Source organism: Manis pentadactyla, chromosome 12 (genome assembly GCF_030020395.1).
Source record: "Manis pentadactyla isolate mManPen7 chromosome 12, mManPen7.hap1, whole genome shotgun sequence".
Taxonomy (NCBI): domain Eukaryota; kingdom Metazoa; phylum Chordata; class Mammalia; order Pholidota; family Manidae; genus Manis; species Manis pentadactyla.
In genome coordinates this window covers 106,930,297-106,942,327 of record NC_080030.1, presented here as the reverse complement: position 1 = coordinate 106,942,327, position 12,031 = coordinate 106,930,297, and the positions used below count along the sequence as shown (strand labels likewise).

The following is a 12,031-nucleotide window of genomic DNA, read 5'->3' as shown; positions in this document are numbered from 1 at the left end:
AGTGGTCATAACTTCCTCAGTAATTTTTGGAAGGAGCAACACTTGTTTTTACGTTTTCCAATGCGATGGTAAAACATTAGAAGGTTGATTATAATCTGCATCTTGCAGACCTGGAATTGTACCTAGCCTCTAGCCCTGTGGTTGTGGTAGTTGTTAAATCATCCCAGTCATTCCATCTTTTGGAGAACACCAATACATTGTATTTTATAGGTGGTTATGGAGCCACAGCTTTAAATATGAAACGTGATCCTTTACATATTAAAACCAAAGGAGAAGAGTTTCCCCTGACTCTGGGCCGGGATGTCTCTGGTGTGGTGATGGAATGCGGACTCGATGTGAGGTACTTCAAGCCTGGAGATGACGTGAGTTATGCAATGCTGCTATTCCTTTTCTAAATCGGCAAATTTCATTCTGATTTTGGAAGTATATATATATATCATTGGTCTTTTTTTTTTTTTCAACAAATATCCTGAGCTTTGGCTGAATCCCTTGTTTTCTTGGTTCTGTCGTTATACTTCTCATAAATAATTCCAAAATAGCTGGACTATACCTGAGCTTTCTTAATCTAGTGCCTAAGAATCGCAAGACTTTAAAATATGTATAACTGGGCCTTTTTTTTTTTTCTTGGAAGAGTTCTTTAATGACAATTTCTACCTTATGGGTTATCTGGTTTTAAAATAGCTGAAGTTTAGAATAATCGCCTGTCACTCATCACTTTTAACTTTCATACCAAGAAATTAAAGTGAGCTCATAATAATAGCTAATACTGTGTTAGTTTCCTTTTTATAAAATAACATGTTTAATTCCTATGAAATAAGTCCAGTTAGGCCCAGTTTACAGATGAAGAAGCCAAGCCAAAAAGAGGTCCGTCCCTCAGCTAATGAGTGGGAGAGCCAGGATACAAGCCCCAGAGATGGTGCTCTTACAGGTGCTCTAAGAAGTTGGTAAATACAGTAAAGACTTCCTGGCATCTGCCTCCAATGTGCTTTGACTCGATGAGAAATCCAGAGTCCTACCAAGTAGTGCATATATGCCCTCTGAAGATTTTTCTTGGTGTATGTGGCGGCCATCCTCACACCTAGCTTTGGTTAGAAAACGCGTCCCTAACGCCGTCGCGTGTGTGTTTCAGGTCTGGGCCGCAGTTCCTCCCTGGAAACAAGGCACTCTCTCGGAGTTCGTTGTGGTCAGTGGGAATGAGGTAACTCACCGTTGTGCGCTGAAACGCCGTTAGGAGATGTAAATAAAGACTGATAACTACCTCTGGAATAATCGGTTGTTTTTCAGATCATTTCATGTCATATTGGTAGTTTTGAAAGAGCTCAGATGGGGAATAGGAATTTTTGAAAGATCGGACAAGTATGTGATGTCACTGAACCACCTTGCCCGCCCACGCGGTTGTCTGTCTGGTGGAGCAGAGATTTGCAGCGAGGTCTAGAAACGCCTCTGTGTTTCTTGGTTTTACCCAGATGAATAGTCTGAACCAAACAGACCTAATGGAGCGCTACCAATTAATCATAAACAGAAGCACGGCGGTATCAGGCTGTTCAGATAACTTCAAAAACCGTCTGGTCAGATACAGTCAGGAGGCCCGGCAACTTCGACAGAGAGAAAGGGGTTAACAGTGAGGAAACTGGCTCCAGAAGGGAGGGCAGGAAGGGAAAAAGCCGTATTATTACCGAGATTAGAGAAAGTCTGGAAAGTTAACCTTCCGGTAAATGGAAGTAGAGGAAACAGCTGATCTCAAAAACAAATTAGAATGGGCTCCAGGTTTATTCCGATTAATTTCTAGTCAGGGCTAAAGGGATTATTAAATGTGGCTTTTTATGAAGAGTTAAGCAGCTGTATCTGATAACATAACCGGTAAAACATTACTGAACTGTGAGGCAGGTTGAGTCCTTGGAGAATATTCCTTAGGGGTCATCTTGGAGCAGAGTACGCTGTTAAGACTGAAGCTGACAGAACGTTATCTGTGAAAGTGGTTGGATTCCTAGGACAGTAAATGTGTTTAGTTGTGTTCATAAGTTTGCAAGTCGTCGCTTATTTTGGACTGTTGTCTCCAATTCCAGGTCTCCCACAAGCCCAGGTCCCTCACTCACGCTCAGGCGGCATCTTTGCCATATGTGGCTCTCACCGCCTGGTCTGCCGTAAACAAGGTCGGCGGCCTGAACGACAAGAATTGCCCGGGAAAGCGGTAGGTATCAGCGGTGGCCCCCCAGCCTCCCTTCCTTCCTTCTGCGAGGGCTTTGAAGTAGATTCGCCAGAAACGTTTCCACTGGGGCCATTTACATGAGCAGGTAAACGTTTAAAAATGTTAACAAAGAACTCTGTTAGTTTGCACTTTCTTGACTTAATTCTGTTGATTCTTAGCCCAATCAATTGAGAATTTTAAAACTGAACCGTGTAGATGGCCTTTGGGCACCTGGCCTTCTAAAATAATGCAGAATTTTGTATGTGAAGAAGATTCATAGCTTTGATCAGATTCCTAAAAAGATGGAGAATCACCTCATTCACTTTCTCAAGAATGAAGTCAAGCTACAGGTGTTTTCTTCCTACCTCTGCTAGGAGTTGCTCTCACACTCGCAGATTTCCGTGAAAGCCGGATATAAAGGGGCCTCAAAACACCGTTGAATACTGTTGAGTTCTCTTCGGCTCCATGCTGGGTCTTGGCTACGTCGGTTCTAGTGCATCAAGGCCTTGAATTTTGAATTAGCAACAACACAGCAAATAAGAACGTCTTGGATGTATTTGCACTCATATCCCGATTCTGCTGCCTGGTCTGGTGGTCCCTCACTTACCTCTCTTCTCTGAGGTTTGTAGTAAGAGTTCGTTGAGAGAACATGAGTAAACCTACAGGTTGTGGTACCAGGAAACCCTCACTAAACAGTGGCTACTACTAGTAGAATGAGGTCAGAACCTGGCATCATAGGGAAAGCTATTTTTTGTTGAGAAAACTAGGTGTTAAGAACCATTTAATGAATGTGATGGAAGAGAGAGCTGTAGGTCCAATTTTCCTAAATTAAAATAATTTTTTGACTATAAGGATTGTGCAGATAAAATGACCGTACTTCTGTTGCTGGGAAACCTTGCACTTTGTATTTAATGTGTTGGGTTATAGAGCATTGAATTTAATGAAAGCTCAGTAGCTGTATTTCTGAGAGCTGTGTGAAGGCTATTCATCTCATGAGGTGCTACCCTTTATTGTAGAATTCAAGGGAAATATTTATTCTAAAGGTCAACCCTGTTTATTTTTTAAGCTTTTGGGGCTTATCTTTCTGGAAGTTGGCAGTTTGTCAAATACTCTGTTTAAATTAGCATGGCTACAAGGGTTTTCCTAATGGTTTGTCTAAGTTAATAACATTGCAAAAATCTTACTCAAGATTTTTAGACTTTTATTATTGTTGTAGACTCTGTGTTGACATTGATGCTTTACTGTTTTGATTTTTCCTTAAAAACAATATAGATTTTCTCTGCCCGCGTGATGGCATGTGCCCTGTGGTCGGGGAGCTGCTGTTCCTTTGCCAGTTCAGGCTCTCCGGGCAGACGTGTTTCTATTACCTTGAAGAGAACGATTTAGAAACCGATCTAGCTGTCTCTTGGCAGATACTTAGATGTGCGCCCTCATTGTGTCGTTGGCTTTGTGGTGACTCTGGTACTGAGTTACCTTCAGTTTAAGCAGTAATGGCTTGGAACTGGGGTCCTGTGCTCCGCTCCGCTGCTGCCTAATCCGTGACCACATGCACGCTGTTTACGGTCTGACCTGCAGGTCCCCCAAAGTACTGAGTGTATGACAGCTTTGAGAAGTGGGAGGTTTTATACCTTATAAGGCAATTATATATTATATCACGTTGAACCTGTGTATTGATTTCGCTGCATGTTAACCGAGCTGGAATGCATGCAATCCATCATCCAGAGCCTCACTAGCTCACATCATGGATGCTCTGCATCCCTGTGTGCATGCCCTTGGTGCTGCAGGAAATTTCTGTTTTCTGCAATTGCTTCACATGGGTGGTAATAATGGCCTCCTTCTCTTCCTCTATCTGCTTATCTGTGAGAACCGCCTGAGAGCTGTGAGCACCTTAAAATACTGTAAAGTACGTTTACATGAAAAAATTATTGCTCTAGTGGGATTTCATTAGACATAGACTCAGAGATTCTCGTGTCCAAAGTGGCTTTTTTCTGTTTGAATATTCATGTGATTGGGGGGCATATTTTGGCCTCTCTAAGCAGTAATTATTCTCTTCCTGCTAGCTGTTGGCATTAAGGCACGCTTTCTTCTGCATGAAGCCGGTCAATGTTTGTTATCAAGGACCAACAGTCTGTTTTTCTAACCAGTTACTTAAAAAACAAAACAAAGCTTACGGTGACAGAAACACCCATCAGCGCCTTGAAAGTTTTTATAGGATTTCTTTATAACAAACAGCTTTTTGAAATTAAGACAAAGCTTTCTAAGGGTTCGATGGTGTTTGCCTTTTCCTTTCTGTTATATAATTATATTTCTGCAACAACAGAGCTTCATTGAACCCAGGGGACAATTTAATATTGATGTGATAGAGTCTGTCACTTTGGCCCACACGTTGGTGTCACTAGAAAATGCCAAAATGAAGCGATTTCCTTGTTATCAGCCTATCTGTAGTTTCTTCATGATTTATTAGTAGGAACCCTTAGGTAACTTGGGGTTCTCAAGATGACGGAAGTTCTTTAAAAAGTGGTTCCACCTGATATTTTTTTGGAAGCAGTTCAGTCTGATGGTTATATTTACTGGTAGTATCTTGCTCTACCTGAAATCCATCTTTTACTGGGAAAGTTATACTTTGCTCTGTTTGACAGAAGTCTTAGACAGTCTTAGAAATTGAGCCACCCCTCCTCCACAACATACTTTCCACGTTTGACCTGTGCATCCTTGACCCACTGCAGTGAATTTAGGAATGCTGTTCACTGTTTCTTACTCGAGTTTAGGCTTTGGCCGTAAAGATTTTGTCACGTAAGTGCGAATTAGGTGTCCGATTAATTCTGTTTGTAGAATTAGGTTCAGACTTACAAACCCTGGCTTCATCCCCTCCCCGTGCAGTACACCTGTAGCGGTGGTTATAAGTCAGCTCCCTTCGTTCAGAAACCTTCTGCGGCCTGTGCGTGCCCCCCCCCCTCCCCGTTCCTGCCCACTCTCCACTCCCGCCACCCCTGTGGACTGTGGGTTTTCATTTGCACTTGCTGAGGTCGTATGGTTGGACGGGGAAGAGGGAGAAGAAAGAAACCCGTGTGGTTTATTTGCTTGAAGAAATCGCGGCTGGGAAGGGCGGAGGCTCTGGCCAGGCCACAGGGGCGCAAAGAGCCTTGCCCCAACTTCTGGGCCTGCTGTTCCGGGAGCTCTGGGCGGACTCAGTTAAAGGAACAGGAGGGCAGCCCTTCCTGGCAGTTTGTGTCCCGCGGAGTAGCTGTCCTGGTGGCTGGGCTGCTGCCTGGGGGTGTAGAGGTCACCTCGGCTGGACGCGCTGTGCCCTGGCCTCCAGGCCGCCCGCCGTCCAGCTCTGCCCCGCTCTCCCCGGGTCGCAGCTCACCGAGCTGTCAAACCAGTGGTGCTTCTCAGTTCTCCTTGATCCGCCGTCCCTGGGGTCTCCGGCCCTGCTGGCTGCCCCCTAGTTTTCCTCTTACCATTTCTCGTCATTTTTCAAGGCCTCTGCCTGCCGCCAGCCGGAGCTGAGCTGTTGCCCGGCGTCCCGCCCCGTCCCTCCTCTGTCTGCCGCGCCAGCTCATCGGCTCCTGACGCTCTGGACATCTTGGTAGCTCGGCAGGTCTACGCTTCTGACGTCTATACTGAGTTTCAGCTGCATGTCCCTGTGTATTTTAAACTCAATTTGTGCAACACAAGACCGACTCTCACCCTGACTGTTGCTCTGTATTCCTGATGTTGGTGAGATTTACCTCAAGCCAGAACCCAGTATTATTCCTGGACCCTTCTCCCTCCCCTTCTGCTGCACAACCCATTATTGTTCATGTCATATAAAATTTAGAATTGTTGTCAAATTTGGAAAAACGTCTTCCAAGTTTCTTTAATATAGGAGCTGTAAGATTTCAAGGCATTTCAGGTTTTCTCACGCAATGAGTAAGCCTAAAATACGGCTGCATCTTAACGGACAGCCCTCTCTCGCCCACTCGTTGTCAGAGGACAAAAACAACACAATGTAGAAATGCATTTGTCCTTTATTCACGGGTTGGGGAGCAGTGGTCACAGGGGATTTGGGGCACGAATGAGGCTTACAGAGCGTTAGAAGGGGCAGCATGGAATAGGACGATTGGCCGGGAAGTCGGGGGTTTCCTTGCAAGTCCGGCAGGCCCGCCCGTTTTCCAGAGTCAGCTAAGCCAGGGAGAGCCCCGTCGGAGGGCCGTGGTCAGTGTTAGTGCCTCGGCAGTAGGGCATTTCCTAAGTGCAGACTGACCTGGCTTCAGATCTGTGACCCGGGCCGGGCGCCTGGGGCAGCCTACAATTTGTGTGTCCTGATGCCCGAAATGACTTTCCCAGTGGTGTGTTGTAGGTTTCTATATGTCTTTTAATTGGAAGAATTTTCTATAGACTAACTTCTGGTTCTGTATCTTGTTTAACCATTTTTTTCCCTCACAACTTACATAATCCAGTGCTGGGCACCTTGGTCCTTAGACTTATCATAATAAAATTTTGATGCTTTGTTATGTTGACTTATGAGAAGTAGGAATATTGCTGGAAGGCATTCCTAAACCAGGCCAGCCTGCAGTAACTTCACCGTACGCAGGAATGACTATGAGCCACTTCAGTATTTCCCACGAAGCCCAAAGCAGATGTATTTCCAAACCAACTTCCCTTCAGCCAAACCTGGTGTCAGCTGACAAGAGGAGAAGTATAATGGAGCGTGTAGGAGTGGAAAGAGACAGAAACTTCAACTCGTTGTGGTTAGTAGGGGAGGAAAAATAATTCCCCCTGTGCCCTTCTGAGTTCTCGGCTGAAACTTCTGTGATAAAACACTAATAAGAGGAAACCCAACAAGAAAAGTTTATCAACATGTATACCTCCCGCATACATGGGAGAGACCAGGGGAAAATGAATAAACTCACAGAAGTAGCTTAGAATTCAAGCTAAAGCACCATCTTCAGCTGAAGACAGAAGGGAGAAAGTGGGAAGGCCGCTTGCAGAGAGGTTACCAGGAAAAAGCAAGAGTAGAATTTGTTAGGCAGATTTAAGTTGGTGCCTTCTGCATTGAGAAGGGTCTGAAGTTATCTCCAGGGATTAACCTTTGTCCCTCCTGGTACAGAGGAGGGGCCCCTTTGTAAATTTATGTCCTGCTTTTATAGGCAAATAGGGTCAGGGCAGAGAGCTTGCTTCTGTTTCTTCTAGATTATCTTCAGCTCAAAATAGTCCTTATGCCTAAGTGGTACGTTTTGGGGTGGCGTATTCTGCCACCCTTCATTAACATATTTTACTTTAGCACATTTCACAGAAAGGTATGTCCATGCAGGTATTTTGCTCAGGTTCCTCTCAGGGCCCAGACTCAAAGTTTAAGCTTCTTTGGCTCACTGGAGAGAAAAAATACCTTTTTTCCTCTACTAAGTTCTTGGCCTGTAAAAAAAGACAGATTAACAGGAGAAAAGAATACGGATTTATTTAAGTTTTATGTGACACAGAAACCTTCATAAGAAAGTGCAGATCTGAGGAAGCGGTTAAAGCTGAATGTCATGCTACGTCTGTCGAAGAAGGGAGAGCTGTGCACAAAATGTGAGAGGACGAAAGGTCTGACTAAGCACAGGACACTGGGGGAGTGGGCGAGGGCAGTTCTCACTCCTCTCTGCACACCTCATCTTGGAGGTGGGGCCACTGCTCCCCGCCAGGCACAGGGAGGACCCCTCACGGGAGGTCCTGACCTGCTTCTGGGGAGAAGGTCGGAGAGCCCTTCCTGCACAAGCTGTTTCCCAGACTCCTTCGGCTTAGGATACGCAGTCTCCCTGGGCGCTGAAGTTGGGGTGGTGTGTCCCGAACCCCAGCAGCTCCAGGGCAGATCCGCCTCTGTCCACACGACTTGTCTTTCTCATCCAGCCTGTTGCCATCATGAACCTTCTTTCCCTCTGTTCTGCACTGGCTTGAAGGAACTGGCAACTTGGGTACCCCTGCTTGAAATTTACGATACATTTCCCATGGAATCATTGTTATACTCTGTGTGATGTTCTCAGTCTGTTATAAGTTAGTTAAACCTTTATAAATGGCTACCCTGGATACCTTGCCAAGATATAAGTAACTTTGTTTTCATGGGAAAATGTGTAAAAAGTTCCCAACAACTAATTTGCACGTGAACTGTTTGGTAAATTGGGGAAAGTCTGCGTGAATTACAGGGGCTTGGAAGGGGACACACAGTTCCAGGCTATCTTGGTCTTGTTTGGTTGATTTGCAGGCTGTTCCACTTATTCAGATTAAGTTTCTCACTCTCTTTAGGGAGTAAACTTGGCATTTTATGGTATACTTCTCTGCCTCTCACCCATTTTTTTCCCGGATATAAAAATGTGTGGGAAACTAAAAAATGAAATTATACAGTTTTGGCATCATCATTATTTCTTAAAGAGCACTTGTTTCTGCTCATGGGAGGTTAGCCGTATTTAAATCATCTTTGTTTCTGGGGCTGTAGGAATTAATGGAGGGCATTCTAATTGTGTAATGTGGCTTCCCTCCCCCAACAAATACATGGCCTAGAGGGAGTCATATATGTGCATTACATACTTCTGTGTTTGAAAGATGGGAAACTAAATATAAGCTTAAAGAATGCTTTAAGTGCCAATTTCTTTTTCTGTAACTCCTAGAGTATACCTCTGTGATGATTTTTTTGGTATCATTTATATAAAATCACATGAGCAACGCTGTAGTTACTACATTCCCCCCATTATCAAGTCCCCCCCACATACCCCATTACAGTCACTGTCCGTCAGCATAGTAAGATGCTATAGAGTCACTTCTTCTCTTCTCTGTGCTGTACTGCCTTCCCAGTGCCCCCCCCCCGCATTATGTGTGCTAATTTTAATGCCCCTTACCCCTTCTCCCTCCCTTCCCACCCACCCTCCCCAGTCCCTTTCCCTTTAGTAACTGTTAGTCCATTCTTGGGTTCTGTGAGTCTGCTGCTGTTTTGATCCTTCAGTTTTTGCTTTGTTCTGCCTCCACAGATGAGTGAAATAATTTGGTACTTGTCTTTCTCTGCCTGGCTTATTTCACTGAGCATAATACCCTCTAGCTCCGTCCATGTTGTTGCAAATGGGAGGATTTGTTTTCTTCTTATGACTGAATAATATTCCATTGTGTATATGTACCACATCTTCTTTATCCATTCATCCACTGATAGACACTTAGGTTGTTTCCATTTCTTGGCTATTGTAAATAGTGCTGCAATAAACATAGGGGTGCATCTGTCTTTTTGCAACTGGGATCCTACATTCTTAGGGTAAATTCCTAGGAGTGGAATTCTTGGGTCAAGTGGTATTTCTATTCTGAGTTTTCTGAGGAACCTCCATACTGCTTTCCACAATGGTTGAACTAGTTTACATTCTGACCAGCAGTGTAGGAGGGCTCCCCTTTCTCCACAGCCTCGCCAGCATTTGCTGTTCCTAGTCTTTTCTACGTTGGCCATCCTAACTGGTGTGAGTGTCATGATTTTTTATAGGTAATGAATCTGAGGCCTGTAGATTCAGTGAGTGAGAGAGTTGGGACTAGAATCCAGGACCCTAGATACCAGCCCTGGCATTCAGATTTCTGGGACTAAGCCATGATATAGAAAATTGAAGGACAATGACCTATTTTTAGATCTCTGGCTGTATTGTAGTGCGTTCTGTATATTTTTTTTATTTCCAAGGCAGTTCGGGTGTTGATGCCTAGCATCAGAATATTAAAATACTGAAAGATGTGATCATAGAGGACTTAGGTGCCCAAATGCTAAACTAAAAGTGGCTCCTTGTGGAAAAGAAGCCAACATTGTGTTAGTACCTTAATGTATGCCCAGGGGGAATTCAGAGCTTGGGCAGAAATGACAGAGCAAATTAGCTGTTAGTGTTCAAGCATGCATAAGCAGTGTCGTAATTACTCATGCTTTCCCCCATATTTTTTACATCTGCCACATGTCATGCCCGCTGATTTCTTCTGTATGTGGACTTCAGAAGTAGGGGAGGAATGTGATTAAAAATCTTGGCCACTTTGAATTATGGTGCCTTTTGTAAATAGTTGTTTCCTGGCACCGGCGCTACGGGACCCGGGACGCGATGCAGCGCGCCTTTCCCCACCCCGTAGCGGAGACGCTTCTGCTGAGCCCAGGGTGACAGCGCGGCCGCCGCGGGAGGGCGGGGGGCGTCACCTTGGTTCGCGCGCACGCGGCGCGTGGCGGGCAAGCCCCGCAGCCGTTCCCCCGGGTGCGGAAAGCGCTTTGAAGAGGGCAGCCGCAGGACTCCAAGGGCGGCCCCGGTTGAACCTGTAGAGAGCGTGGGCCGGGAATGCTGCGTCCCCAGGACCCTCTCCGCGCGGAGCTCCGCCCCGGGGCCGGCTCCTGCCCGATTCGCACTTGGGGGCGCCCCCCAGTGGCGGCTTCAGGAACGGACGCTGCCGTTGGAGAATCACTCCCTCTTCTGATAAGTGCTGCTGGGAAACATTTTGTTTGTCGGTCCTTTATTATTTGGAGTTGAATAAGGCTGCTTTGTATCAGGAGTTACGGGGATGAGATGAACTGGCAGTAGTAAGTTGGCGATGGGTCTGGCAGTTGGATCCCGAAGCAGCCGTTCTATTCGGTATCCTCTGAATCCAGCATTATCAGGGGGAACATTAGAAATTTATTGCAAGCTTTTCTTACCCGGAAGAAACTGTACTGCAGGCTTTCAAATAGCCAGATGATTCCCACACGTGAGGTAGTAGCAGGTATTGCCTTGCTTGTGGCATCTAATGCTGATTTGGATAATTTTTAAAGTCAAGAAACGTTCATCAGGCACCTGCTTCACCTGGGGTCCTGTGCCTGGTTCTGGGCATAATGTGAGGTCTCTGTCCTTGAGGCGGTGCAGAGTAGCCTGGGAAGCATGTGGCTGTGAGTCTCCAGTGTGACAGATGTGAGATGGGTGGTGTGGGTACTGGGGTCGGGTCAAGGATGTTGTGCAGGAAGACGGAGACGTGGCCTTCAAGGGAAGGGAACCCTGGTGCCCAGTGAAAGCCTTTGAGAGCAGGAGGAATGGGCCTTGGGAATAAGGGCAAGGGGACTGGAGAGGCTGAGGTGGAGGGTTCTGTTTAATAAATAGTGAGAAGTCAGTGTTGAGATAAAGATTCGACTGTGAAGAATTTAAGTGGGAGTTTAATTGTTACATTTCTATAAGAATAGGGCAGAGGAAGAGGGTAAAACATTTCATGGATGAATTCATTTTTAGATGTATCTGGGGCATTTTAAATGCTTTCTTTCCCCCATCTAGAAAATATTAAAGCTTTTAAATGTGTGAATTGAAGGATTTTGGAGGAGTTGCTGTTTAAAGTTTTTCTACTCTTCACAATTTATGTTTCTTTAAAATTAAAAGTAACTCTTCTAGGAGGAACATAATTTTCAAGACTTGTTTTAATTGCACTTAATAGTTCATTTCAAAGTGAACTTTTGGCTCAGAAATTTTAGTTGTAACTTTTAAGATCTAAAGGGTGGCCACCAGCCCTCTGTGATTTGGGAAGAGAGAAAAAGATACAACGAAACTCAGGTGACGACTGTAGACAGAGTGCATGTTTCAAGGTCCGGTGTACTCGCCTGAGGTGGGTGGCGAGACCCCATCCCCTTTCCAGCAGGCAAGTCAGTGACAGATAATTAGAAGCACAGACACTCCCACCACCTGGTATTTAGAAAAAGGTTTTCTCTTGGAGCTTACAAAGAGAGTTTTCAGGAAGAATTCCTTTGTCTGTATCAGCGAATGTATATCAGATACCAAACTGTCACTTTTTATTATGTCCTTCATCCTAGACTGGTAGTATAATTGATATAGTTCAGGACAAACAATTTTCTGGGAACCTGGGACCATG

General features: G+C 45.1%; 1 protein-coding gene across 1 annotated transcript in view; it reads left to right on the top strand.

Moving 5' to 3' along the window:
- The window catches only part of RTN4IP1 (reticulon 4 interacting protein 1), a 37,390-nt gene that overhangs the window by 5,517 nt on the left and 19,842 nt on the right, over positions 1-12,031 (top strand). Inside the window, exons 2-4 of the mRNA XM_036902882.2 lie at positions 211-362; positions 1,130-1,198; positions 2,067-2,191. Of these exons, the coding sequence (XP_036758777.1) occupies positions 211-362; positions 1,130-1,198; positions 2,067-2,191 (346 nt within the window). The remainder of the gene's footprint in view (positions 1-210; positions 363-1,129; positions 1,199-2,066; positions 2,192-12,031) is intronic.